This window comes from Mytilus trossulus, chromosome 14 (genome assembly GCF_036588685.1).
Source record: "Mytilus trossulus isolate FHL-02 chromosome 14, PNRI_Mtr1.1.1.hap1, whole genome shotgun sequence".
Classification (NCBI taxonomy): domain Eukaryota; kingdom Metazoa; phylum Mollusca; class Bivalvia; order Mytilida; family Mytilidae; genus Mytilus; species Mytilus trossulus.
The window spans coordinates 48,563,188-48,577,751 of NC_086386.1; the positions used below are offsets into that span (position 1 = coordinate 48,563,188).

The window sequence follows — 14,564 nt, forward strand, 5'->3', positions numbered from 1 at the left end:
GACGCCGCCGATGGAATGTAGGATCACTTAGTCTCGCTTTTTCGACTAAAGTCGAAGGCTCGACAAAAAAAGGTTGTGTCAGCATTTCGTAGTCTGTTTTTAAAATAATTTCTATTTACTCAAATATTGGTATTTAATAGGCAGACTATCACATACTTTACAAGATCTGTGTCCACTACAGCCAGATTAACACATACCTGTACATTCTGTTGCACCCTGTCCATAGTAACCAGACTTACACATACACTGATCATTTATACAATGAGCCTGCTTAGCACAAAGTCGTCCACCACAGGTCTGTATTTCTAAAATAAATTAAGGTAGAATGTGTCCATAGGACCTAGATGATGCCCCCACTCACATATGAAGTTTTAAAGGGGACATACTTCAAGAACAGTAAAAGTGAAACAATCCACATTTAAGCTTGATATGTATCTTGTATTAATAAAAATTGTGTCTAAGTTTCATAATATTTGGTTGAGGCAAACTTAAGTTAGGAAACTAATTTTGGGGTGTTCAGAAGATTATTCTAGTGGTATTTTCCCTGTCACACCATTTCATTATGCTGTAGATATTCAGATAAACAATTATTTAATATAAAATCATTACACATAAAATATATATAAAACTAGAGGCTCTCAAGAGCCTGTGTCGCTCACCTTGGTCTATGTGCATATTAAACAATGGAAACAGATAAAATTGTGTTTTGATGATGGTGATGTGTTTGTACATCTTACTTTACTGAAAATTCTTGTTGCTACAATTATCTCTATCTATAATGAACTTGGCCCAGTAATTACAGTGGAAAATATTTTCGAAAAATCTACAAATATTTATGAAAAATGTTAAATATTGACTATAAAGGGCAGTAACTCCTAAAGGGGTCAACTGAACATATTGGTTGTGTTGACTTATTTGTAAATCTTACTTTGCTGAACATTATTGCTGTTTACTGTTTATCTCTATCTATAATATTATTCAAGATAATAACCAAAAACAGCAAAATTTCCTTAAAATTACCAATTCAGGGACAGCAACCCAACAACCCAACAACGGGTTGGTCGATTCATCTGAAATTTTCATGACCTGATAAACAATGAAATTCGTGTCAGATTTGCTCTAAATGCTTTGGTTTTTGAGTTATAAGCCAAAAACTGCATTTTACCTGTATGTTCTATTTTTAGCCATGGCGGCCATCTTGATTGGTTGACCGTGTCACCGGCCACACTTTTTAAACTAGATACCCCAATGATGATTGTGGCCAAGTAGTTTCAGAGGAAAAGATTTTTGTAAAAGTTAACGACGACAGATAACGACGACAACGGACGACGCCGGACGCAAAGTGATGAGAAAAGCTCACTTGGCCCTTTGGGCCAGGTGAGCTAAAAATGAATACATGGTATGATTTCCAATAAGACAATTAATTGTCCAAAAGAGACCAAAATGACACAGAAATTAACAACTATAGGTCATTGAACAGCCTTCAACAATGAGCAAAGCCCATACTGCATAGTCATCACTTTCATTGCATTTTATGTCTCAAACACTAGAACTGATCTGAATCTATATTTTTTCTAAGTAAACCAAGAACTTCTATGGTGGTATAAAGGAGTTCTCGTGAACAGATGATCTTTGCTCTAATCTGTAACTAAGATATTATATTTACTGTTAACTCCATTGAATTTTTTTTTTTGCATACTGGATTGGCATAGAATTTTTCAATAAAATTCTGATAATATGCTTTCAAGTATTAATGCATTGTGAAAAACAAATATTTCATCAAATAAATTTTAGTCAGATATTCTTATGATATTCCTTTTCAAATTGGATACAAATTTTATTTAGTCTACTCCAGACACTTTGTAGTCAAAGCGTTTCAACTGAGGTACTACACAGGCATCAAAAGGCAACATTATGGAGTAAAGGGGGTGGTGTCAAAAGGTGTCACTATGGAGGAAAGGGTTAAATATATTGAATAGCAAATTGAACACACAAAAATTCAAAATTTTGACTACAATTTGAAACTTAGCCTGAAATCAGTACAACTATAAAATTAATACCTTCATATATGCAGTCCTAATCTATTAATTCACATTCAATATGAATTTATCTAAATTTAAACAAATATATTAAGTTGGATTCTTAAATTCATGGTAATTTGTGACTCGAATTTTAAAGATATCTATCACTTATGTATGCTTACTGTCACATTTTGAATATCCATCACCATGGAAACCATTTCTACATTTACATCCATTATGTCCATCACAGAAGGCATACTTAACACAGCTATGTCCATTACATAATTCTGAAATTATATAAAATCAAAAATTAATCTATTCCACATTCCAATTACCTATTAAAAAGTGATATTTTGGTTTCATGCGTTGTACCTACAGCTGTGTATGAAAACTTTTAAAATGTTGGAGTCTGACCTTACATGAATATATTCAAGGTCAATTTATTCTCAAGGTTGATGCATAGAGTGGACTGATATGTGATTGATATTTAACACTACATTTTAAATCTAGATGCATATTACCTTACATGAATCTGACATGTGATTTTTACAAAATTTGTTTGAGGTAAATTGTTTCAGGTAGCCAAAAATTTTACAAAGAGGATTGAGAATTTTAAAAATACATTAAAAAGTTGGAAAGGAAAGGCATTCATACAAGTGTAGAAGGAGGTATTTTTTTTACATTTCTACGAAAAAAATAAAAAACGCAAACTCTATGTGCAAGTCAACAATAAGCACTAATGTGTCAAAAATCTACAGATATCACTTAGTTACTCAAGACAAGAATTCTTTTCCTGAAATTCTCCATGTATAAGGAGATTAATCCATGTAAAGTGACCATTCTAAAAAAAAATATGATTTCACTGTATTGCACTTTATTTACGTCATATCAAGGTCTTAATTCTGCACTTGAAAACTTCATTCAGTTAATCTGTTAACAGTATGCTATTTAATGGACCATAGGTTGAAATTCTGCTTGAGTAATGCCTGGCTAAGTGAATCAGTACACAACTTCTTTGTCAATGTTGTAATTCAACTGTAATTTTTGAGAAATGTGATTTCACATTAAATTTAAAAAACTGTTTAAAATAACCTTTTCATCTAAGTATATTTGACAACCGCTCCGCAATTTTGTCTGTTTATATTTCTTAAGTCATCTCTGGGGAAAAAAAAAAAAAAAAAAATAGTTAGTCTACAAAATCATAAACACAGACAGCATGAATCATAAAATACCCCCTCTTCTTGTCCAACTTTATTACCCATAATGCCTTACTCTGACAACTATGATATCCGTCACCAATAAATCCTGGTTTACAAACACAGTTATAATTGACACACACAGCATTACGGTGGCATTTCTTTCCATAACATATCCCGGCAACTGTAAAAGAACAAGAACTAATTTAAAATAATTGACACACACAGCCTCACAGTGGCAGTTCTTACCATAAAATATCCCTGCATTAAAAATTAAAAAATTGAGGAGTAATAATTATAGTTTTTCAGAATTCAGTTATTCTGACTTCCCAAAGGTGGTGTTTCACTCTAAGAATTTAAACGTTGGCTAAACATAGGCATGAAGAAAGGTGATACATGTACAATTCAGAATATAGATGATTTCTATATAGATTCCACAACTGCAACAAGTGTATAATGATATTTTTCCACTCGAGACAGTTAAGTTGTCGAGCTCTTTAAAAAAATAAATTTTAACTGTTGAGAGTTCAGAAATATCGTAATACACCAGTTACAGTGGTGAAATCTGTTTCTCTAAAGATTTTTATCTTTCTTTTTCAAAAGTTTGAGGAAAGTTGTGTATTTTTGATGTGATGTCATCAGGCATGGTCGCCTTTTTTCATGACGTCACAATAAGAAAATTCAAAAGAGAACAAGTAAACTCAACTTCACAATTTTTCACTAGTGAGGGGGAATATTTTTCTCACACTGCTCAGGAAATGTGAAAAAAGAACAAAAGTTAGAGAAATGATGTTACACTTGACATAAAGTATCTAGAAAGCTGAAGTTTACAATTAGTAAATAATAGATTACAATAAAGCATCCTAAATTCTGACATTAAATACACTATAAAACTGTAAAGCAACCACTAACAATATCAACTGTATGGTTGAAACCTTGATTATGAATGTTGGTGTTTTAAAGCCACTTTGAAGCACCTTTTGAGCTTTTTTGCAATGGTAGTTTTTATTGGTAGAGGAAGCTGGAGTGCCTAGAGAAAACAATAAAGATTGCAGTCAAGTTCACCCCAACTGCGGGGTTTGAACTCACAACCTTACTGTTGACTGGCTAGTGAAAACAGTAGTAAAACTACGTAGAACACATGGCCACCAAGCCCTGAACCCTTAATTAAAATGTGTCCTTCTAAAGTGGAATATAATAACATACTCACCTTCACATTCAATGTAGGCATTTCCATGGTAACCATGATCACATACACAGCGGTTGTCCTCACAGTGAGCAAAATCAGAACATTTCTTTCCATTACAAAGAGCTGTAGACAAAAACAACAAAAAAGGATACAATGTGAATTTTTTGATATATAAATCCACAATAGACAGGACAATGCCTTAAAATATGCTCAAAGGTATTTTAGTTATGATAAAAATTCTCAAAATCAAGATAAGCAAAGTTAAGTCAACTATTAAGACTAAATTCAAGGTATACTTCATTGGTCATTAAAATTGTCCTGTACAATACAACAATATTTTCTCTACAAAACTACCCTTATACTCTAATACTTTTAGAGATCTTCCTGTCTGAAGGAGTCTGATACAAAGTAGAAGTTATCTTAAGAGATCTGAAGATTTAGATGACCCTTTATATTTGACAAGCATAGCAGGTATGCTCAACAAAACAATCTAATGGGTATACAGGGACATCATATAAAATTGAGAATGGAAATTGGGAATTTGTCAAAGAGACAACAACCTGACCATAGAAAAAAACAACAGCAGAAGGTCACTAACAGGTCTTCAATGTAGCGAGAAATTCCTGCACCCAGACGCGTCCTTCAGCTGGCCCCTAAACAAATATACACTAGTACAGTGATAATGAACGCCATACTAATTTCCAAATTGTACACATGAAACTAAACTAAAAAAAAATACAAGACTAACAAAGGCCAGAGGCTCCTGACTTGGGACAGGCGCAGAAATGTGGCAGGTTAAACATGTTTATGAGATCTCAACCCTCCCCTTTACCTCTAGCCAATGTAGAAAAGTAAACGCATAACGATACGCACATTAAAATTCAATTCAAGAGAAGTCCGAGTTTGATGTCAGAAGATGTAACCAAACATATCTTAGGTATGAACAAATCTAAACTTCCATGTAAAATGTGAACTTTAAATCAATAAAAAAAATATTAAAAAATTGTATAAAGCTAAAATGTCCAGAATTGTTACAATTAATCTGTTAGATTATGTCATTTATAATTCAAATTATATTTTTTTTAAATATTAGAACTTACGGTAACAACTGTTTACCCCATCACCAAAGTATCCCTGTTTACAGGCACAGCTAGGTTTGCCTCCTTTCAGACCACATGAGGCATACTGATGACAATGTAATTTGATTGGTGTTGTTACTAACGATCCTGTTCCATTGTTATAGTTACAAATTAACAGGCTAGAACAATCTAATGTCATCATAGACTCTCCAACCTGTCAATAAATATTTATTTTTAATACTGTAGGTTGCACTTAGTAAATACAGCTGTTTCTCAAAACACGCCTCTTTTGTTGGAGATCTTGTATATTCATAGAAAATTAATTTTGTTTACATACTGGTTCCCAGTTATGCTCTCTGTGTTCCATCTCACAGAGACATAACTTTGAAATGTTACCACTAAATATACATGTGCATATTGTTTACATTGAAATCTGTGGTAACCTTTCATTCAAGGTAGAGGTAGTTAAAAAAATTAGTGTTAGTTTAAACTCTGAGAAGTTCAGGGCATATAAACGTTGAAAATATGCTGCACAGACCTATATTTTGACCTTTGAAAAAAATTGTGGTGCATATGAACTATCAATTCTAGGATTACATTTTTTTCAAAACTTCTTAGTTAAAGTGGTACAGTTTAAGCCGTAAAAGGAGTTGCTATTGGAAATTACATTGTCAATATTTACAGAAATGCAACCTGTAGATTCATTATTATTCATGGGATACTAAATTCTGTGGATTTTGTGGGTAAAAGTTGAAATGTTCAAGAAAATACACATTTCTATCTTATCTGTTGGTATGCAGACTAAGGAAAAACCATGAAATCAACTATCCCCAAAAAAGCAAATTTTCCTGAAAAATGACAAACCAACAAGAATACAATCAAACAAAACTGACTGATAAAATGAAAGACTCTCCAATTAGGCCAAAAAAAAATATATGTCTGTTTCCTGTTTCCCGACCGACCCTGACTCAAACCCCCGACCCTAGATCTTTTTATTCAATTCCGAAAAAAAAACGTTTCCGGTTCGGAAAAATTTGTTTCCTGTCCGGAAAAATTCGTTTCCAGTCCGATCCAGATCCGTATCTTACTATGCCCAAACAATCAAAATGGCTGATCCCAGCACTAATGTGCTACAATTAAGGTTTAAAAAATGTCGGCACTGGGAGGATTTTTCAATTAAAGCTTCTTTAAAGAGATTAAATCATTTTGGGGTACAGGACCCTAACCAAACATGACATTTAACCGAGTGCAAATCTGACAGGGAGTGCAAAAATTATATAAAAAAAAAATAATGAAAAAAAAAAAATCCTGACCTTCAAACCCTGATTTATTTGCCTTGGCAGCAGGAAACAGACATATATTTTTTTTTGGCCTTACTATATAACACCTTCTTTAGACAGCAAGTGATAGAATATTCCAATAAAGAACAAGAGTGCACACACTGAAATGTCTCGCTCATTTACTAATCATTGATATTATGTTGATAGTCCTAAGTATAAAGCTTTATTACAACTGTCACATATAAACTTAACATTAAGAAAGATAGCTAAACAAAGACCAATGAACCATAACAATGAGGTCAAGGTCAAATGAACCATGCCAGGCAGACATGTACAGCTAACAATGCTTCCACACATTGGATATAGTTGACCTATTACTTATAGTTAAAGAAAAATAGACCAAAACACAAAAACTTAACACTGTGCAATAAACCATGAAATTAAGGTCATGGTCTAATAAAACGTGCAGGACTGAAATATAGATCATAAAATATTTCCATACACCAAACAGAGCTCCAGATAAGAATTCACAAATTGGGGTTTTTACCCACCATTTTCTTACGTAATTGGGTGATACAGATTTTTAATTGCATTTTCAATTCAAATTCACCCCTCGAGTTAATATCAAATTGGGTTTTTCACCACCAAGCTCCTTAATGTATTGGGTTGTTTCATCAGCATACTATTTAATATTTAGACAATATCAACCCCGGATGTTTTTCCATTTTAAATATGTTTCTTTCTTTGAATAATATAGCTATTTTATTTTCTTAATTCACTGACGAGTAATTGTAGGTTTAATTTGTGTCCCGTTTCAAACCTTCTGCCAGTTTTGTATTTTCTCACATCTTATGTAAACTGTAAATAACGGATATGAGTATTCCCAGGCACTCGCCTCAGATCTATTTTTCTCTTATATACCTTTATATAAAAATTCTGAGAGGAATGCCTGTGTGTGTATTCACTCATTAACCGTAAAACGAAAAAAAAATAGTATACATGTATAAACTCTAATTATACTTGAACGTTTTTGTTTTATTCAATTAACATAAATCTGGGTTAAGTTATCCCTTATTAGAACTTTTGGTTTCCAATAACATATCATTTCATAATTGATTTAGCCTTTCACATTTTCTAACGGCAACTGATTCAGTTTTGACGAAGTCTCGTGTTTATTACAAATACAAATACAAATACAAATATTTTTATTGGCACAAACTCATTAACAATAAATGATTAAGACCTATACATACAACTATAATAATTGACATGGTAGAATGAAAGGTTCCATGATAACATATCATGCTAAATTATGAAAAGTTACAAAATGATGTATCATATAAGTTCACTATTTCTTATATTTAGACACTCTGATATGAAAGAGGAAGACAGTCTTAGTAATAATGCTGAGTTATTATTGACCAATAGAGATATTTTTTCATCAACGGTAATGTTACGCTGTATTTGAAATACAACATTTATTTTATTTTCTAATATTTCTCGCTTTGAAGTATATTTATTGCATTTTAATAAGAAATGTTGTTCATCCTCAATTTCACCATTTTTACAGACAGGACAGTACCTTTTCTCTCTAGGAATATTAAGATGTCTTCCCCTTTCAATCATTAAAGGATGTGCACTTATGCGTATTTTGCATATTGCTGCTCTATCATTTAAATTATTTAGTGAATCAACATATGATGGTCTTTGACCCATTTTGTAGACTTGACGAAAGAAACTGAGCTTAGAAGACTCCTGTATGTTTGCATTTTGATTTTGCAAGTATTGATCATAAATTCTCTGTTTTACTTGTCCCAAGTGCTGCTTTGTTAGACAACTTTTTTCAACAAGATATGAATATCCTAATTTTTGTAAAATGCACTGAGTTTTTAGGATCCAAGGGTTTGAAAATCTTGTTGCACAGAAAATTTGATTTACAAGTGTATTTTCTGATGAAAGTATATGCTCTAGAAAATTTATGCTTGAAAAAACAATTTTATTTTTGAGTGGAATTCTACCAAGCTCAGCACGACAAGCATGTTTTTTAGCAATGTTCTCGTTAAGGTACGCAAACACGCCTATGGGTTCGACGGACGCTTCCTAAAAACACTGGCTGAGTGTTGTTATCATCATATCTTTCCCTCAGTTATTCAAAAGAAGCCAAAAACATGCTTCTATTCAATATTTTTATCGGACATTCACTTTCGTTTTAATTCAATGTATGTTATGAAAAATCTCGAGCAATTCGAAAAAAATATGACAACATGACACACGCTAATTGGATAAACGCCGAGAAAATCGAAATGATTTCAAAAACACGTGTACCTTTTGAGCAAGGGAAAATTCCAACAGGGACCCATTTCAGCTACTTGATGCAGGGAACTATTTTTAGAACGAAAGGACATTTCCAATTATAAATACAATCAAAACAGATTTACGCAACAAGTGAAAACAGATTAGGGTAAATAACGCAAACGGTAGCCAACAAAGGGGTTGAGAACTCATGGTTTTGGCATATAATTGGGCTTTCCTTTAAATTAATTGGGTTATTGAACCCTGCAATGGTCAATTGCATTGGGTTTTCTATTATTTGTATTGCGTGATCACGCAAATGCGCAGCTTATCTGGAGCTCTGCACCAAATATAGTTGACCTTTGGCATATAATATTAGATAAAAAGACCAAAACTCAAAAACTTAACTATAACCACTGAACCATAAAAATGAGGTCAAGGTCAAATGACATCTGCCTGCTAGACATATACACCTTACAATCATTCCATACAACAAATATAGTAGACCTATTGTATAAAGTATAAGAAAAACAGACCAAAACACAAAAAATTATCTATAACAACTGAACCATGAAAATGAGGTCAAGGTTAAATGACATCTGCCCGCTAGACATGTACACCTTACAAGCATTCCATACAACAAATATAGTAGACCTATTGCATAAAGTATAAGAGAAGCAGACCAAAACACAAAAACTTAACTATAACCACTGAAACATAAAAATGAGGTCTAGGTCAGATGACACCTGCCAGTTGGACATGTACACCTTACAGTCCTTCCATACGCCGAATATACTAGCCCTATTGCTTATAGTATCTGAGATATGGACTTGACCACCGAAACTTAACCTTGTTCACTGATCCATGAAATAAGGTAGAGGTCAAGTGAAAACTGTCTGACGGGCATGAGGACCTTGCAAGGTACGCACATACCATGTATAATAATCCTATTACTTATAATAAGAGAGAATTCAACATTACAAAAAATCTGAACTTTTTTTCAAGTGGTCACTGAACCATGAAAATGACATCAAGGACATTGGACATGTGACTGACAGAAACTTCATAACATGAGGCATCTATATACAAAGTATGAAGCATCCAGGTCTTCCAGCTTTTAAAATATAAAGCTTTTAAGAAGTTAGCTAACGCTGCCGCTGCCGCCGTAGCCGCCAGATCACTATCCCTATGTCGAGCTTTCTGCAACAAAAGTTGCAGGCTCGACAAAAACAGTTGAATAGCAATGTCTAAACATGATTTATAATGCTATCAAGTGACAAGAACGTTAAGTTAATTATCTCATGGATAATCATTCTACAAAATTTGGCAATTATTGGATTTGCAGTAGTACACCCCTTAAAAAGTAATATGACAAAAGTACCAAACTCCCAAGGAAAATTCAACAGAGAAAGAAGTCCCTTACCAAAATGTACCAAATAACAAATCAAAAGCTCACACATCTTAGTATAAACAAAGTGTAACATACATATGACATGTTCAACTAACAAATGTCAAAGCAAATGTGTTCCCCCCTAACAGAAGTTCTCTGAAAATCTTCTTATAAACAATGCCATAATATATATTTCTATTTATAAATTTGGAACAAATATCATATACTCTGGAAAAAACAAATTCTGTAGAATTTGTTCCAGTGGAAATAATATTACAGAGTATTTCTTTTTTTTGCATGATTATGAAGGAAATGGTTAATGACATTACTATATCCCTCCCAAAAAACTCTAATAATTATTGATAATATGACATACTGGTATATAACCCATCTTTGATTCACAGCCACAATCATCAACTGGTACACAGTTATCCCCACTGCTAACAAAGCCAGGTAAACATTGACATCCTTCTGATGGTGGAAATAGGCACTTGGCAGGATCAGGGTATGGATCTAGGCATGTTGCAGGACAGCCACCCACATTAGAACTGTATTTCATGTTTGAAGGACATGACATTGCTGTAACAGAAAGAACAGAAAGGGACATTGAAATTTACTCATTTGAAAGGATTGATATTATCAAATATTGGTGCATCTTCTAAGGTTGATAAAGAAAGAAATTGTCAATGCAGTTGCAGGCGCGGATCCAGAGGGGGGTCCGGGGTTGGAACCCCCCTTTTTTGGGGTTGATCAATGCATTTAATTTGAAAGGGGACATGTAATTAGAACACCCCCCCTTTTTAAAATGGTTGGATCTGCCCCTGAGTTGATATGTAAACCTGAAGACCCATTTTATTTTCTATTTTTATTTCTAAAGGAAACAAATTATTGCAGGACAACATTTTACTGACCTTATGTTTGTAATTTAATAAATGCCAGACCTAAAAGTTATCAAAAAGATATTTGAACAGATTAAGGCAAGACAGGATGTGCCATGATAAAGTGGAAAAATGTGTCTTACAAAATCTCCTATCACATGAAGTTGTGAGTTTAAATATCCAATAAATATGAAAGACTGCTGCAAAGATCTCCTTGCTGGATTGGAAAAGTATGAAAAACCATACAATAAGATCATATGGGATAGAATCATTAAATAAGCATACTGCTACGTATTGTGCTGATTGTATTGTGTTGGAATAGATATCAATGACTTATAATAATTTTTAAAGAATATTTAAGGTGGTACCTAACACTTGAACAAAAATTGATTTGGCTCCTTTAGTTTTCTTAAAATTTTGACAAAGTATTTACTTTGAACTTTTGACAAAAATATAAAAATTTCAAAAAAATTGAACCAACCGTTTTATAAGAAAAATTACACTGGTTATATAGCAGTTTGACAAAAACTTATTTTGATCGTTGAGAAGCTTAATATTCCCTTAACAGCATGACGTCATTAAAATATTCTTCTGATTTTACAGAGTTATCTCCCTGTAGTGTTAGGTACCACCTTAAACAAGTGATTCTTGTTCTTTGAATAAATTTAAACTTAAAGTTCAGATATGAAATATGACATTGTATGTTAGGAATTTTCACACTGATCAATTACCTAATTGAACATACTAATCCTATTAAAGCTGTTTTTTCCATAATTTTTGCTTAGCTCTTGTAATGTACAAATGTTACATTAATGTCATTGCAATTTAAGCTTTTGAGATGAACCATAACAGCAAATAGTAGAACATCTAAATATAGAACATCTAAATATAGAACATCTAAATATAGAAAAGATCAATAAACAGTTAATCAATCATGAACAAATTTTTTATTGGGTCAAAGCCACCTTGGTGGTCATGTGGTAGTATGCTCAAATCAAGTATGTGCGGTAAAGGGTTTGATTCCTTGTCTGGTTAAGCAATTGACTTAAAATAAGGAATTTACTGTTCAGAACTACCCTAAATGCAAAGGTTAGACTCTAAGTATGAATAATGTGTCCAAGTAAGGGATGCTTACTGTCTTACTGTAACCTTTATATATAATTAGCATGTGCAATATCTGTTAAGCACAATGCAGGGTTCATACTTGTATCTCATTTACATGTTCTTGTCCTTTATATATGCAGGATAGGCACCAATTGTGGCATCATGGTTATTTAACACAATAAACTATTTCAAACTTGGGCAAGTCTTTTAGGGAAGCCCATACAAAGACTGTACATATATTTTATATACCAATACATACGACAAAAGTTTTCCCTCCTCCATTTGACAATCACACCTCTAGATTCACACTCAGCGGCCAAGCTATTTAACGATTCACACACGATCTTATTTCTACGCTGGACATCATGGTAGTATGCACAGACATCATATCGACAGGAAGCATACAAAGTCTCCGCCAAATCCTGATGGTCTTCTATACAGTCTCGGAAGGGACTATGGGCTTGGTTTTTTATATGTAGCATTCCACAATATTCCATCTTCTCTACATACTGGTCTAAGATACCAGTGCAGGGATCATCCATAGCTTTGGTCTCACATCTTTAAAAACAGAATGTTCGTAAATATTAAATCTTAAGTAATGATAATTCACAGGTGCATTTTTATTCTTATATATCATTCATACTGTATTTTCAACCTGGTGTTAGGCCACACCAATTTAATTTCTTGTTCTACGGATTTTTGGACTCCAAAAATTGGGGCGAGCGAGCGATTTGAAAATTTTAATAAAAAAATATTTAATTTGCAAAGGACAAGGTATGATAAGGACCATTTTTGGCCCCCTCTTGAAAATAATCCATAATGGCAGTAATTCAAGCCTAGGGACGTGGCATTTGAAATATGGTAATTTTTTGGTGCTATCACGCGCATGCGCGTCACTGCATGTGCATATGTAAATGTAGTTCTATATGTAACCTTTTATATCAGATTTCCTTCTGAAGTGAGTTACTGGAATACAACTTTTGTTCTACTGATCAGATTTTTGCTAAATTTTAACACAATTTATATCTAAAGAAGTAAAAGACCATGTTAAATTTTTGTTGGGACCAGACAACATTTTTGGGGGTAAAACTTGATTTTTTATATGAAAATCACTGATTTTGAGAATTATACCATGTATGGCCGGAACTTCGGTACTACTCACCAGTTCTTCTCAAAATCTTATAAGAATGAGAAGTGAAATCTATTACAGACATCTTTCAAGTTTTATAAATACTTGGTAAGTATTTTTGGTGAAAAGGTTGTTTTTATACAAAAAATAGTGATTTTGAGAATTGCAAATGGCGATATGGCATCTTTTTAACTTACAAAACAAATCTGCTAAATACCATCATGTGTATTTATATGAAATTATGTCACCTTCTTTGAATAACGTAAATAGAAAAAACGTATTTTCTATGAACAAAAAAATTAGTACTTTGTGTCATAGGGTTACTGCATCATTGCTATTAATCTCAAATCTCCAGGTTTCACGATGTTTACTTTAGTTGTTTTGTTTTAAATAAATAAAAAGAAGTCTATTTGAACAAAGTGTTTAATAAGTGAAATAAACATTGAAGGTTGTGAGTTAGAAACATATACTCAGATTTAAAATACTGACATAACTGCAAATGAATTGAAGTTAAAAAAAACTTTGAAAGCAAGCCCAGTAGAATTTGTATATTTCAGAATCCATGATTATTTTTTTTGAAAAATCCTAGTTAAAGGTGAAAGGAACACTGCTATATATTAATTTTTAGATGATAGATATAACAGCTATGGTAATTATTTTTATGTTAAAAGTAAAAAATAAATGCAGCAGTATACAGCACAAGTAGAACAGTAAAAATCGAACGAGCAAGAGACAGACAGGTGGCAGAGTGCAAACCTATAGTCCCTTCGACGTCGTCGGTAGTGGACTAAAAAACAAAAACTTTACAATTAACCCATGTCATGTAATAAACTAAGCTATTAATTACACATTATCAGAATCCAATGTGGTGCTTCTGTCCAATTTCAAAATACATGTTTTGTGATAATCGAACTTCGTTTCATTTTAATATTAGTCAATGTCATCTAATCTTTCATTATTGGACATTAATACTAAAAACAATACCAGCTTTACGTTTCATATTATA

General features: G+C 32.8%; 1 protein-coding gene across 1 annotated transcript in view; it reads right to left on the reverse strand.

Annotated features, from left to right (window-relative positions):
* Positions 1–14,564, reverse strand: part of LOC134697830 (zonadhesin-like) — a 103,743-nt gene that overhangs the window by 72,863 nt on the left and 16,316 nt on the right. Inside the window, exons 6-12 of the mRNA XM_063560117.1 lie at positions 12,689–12,987; positions 10,824–11,026; positions 5,507–5,699; positions 4,428–4,529; positions 3,294–3,401; positions 2,204–2,308; positions 198–305 (exon numbers count right to left, since the gene is read on the reverse strand). Coding sequence (XP_063416187.1) covers positions 198–305; positions 2,204–2,308; positions 3,294–3,401; positions 4,428–4,529; positions 5,507–5,699; positions 10,824–11,026; positions 12,689–12,987 — 1,118 coding nt within the window. The remainder of the gene's footprint in view (positions 1–197; positions 306–2,203; positions 2,309–3,293; positions 3,402–4,427; positions 4,530–5,506; positions 5,700–10,823; positions 11,027–12,688; positions 12,988–14,564) is intronic.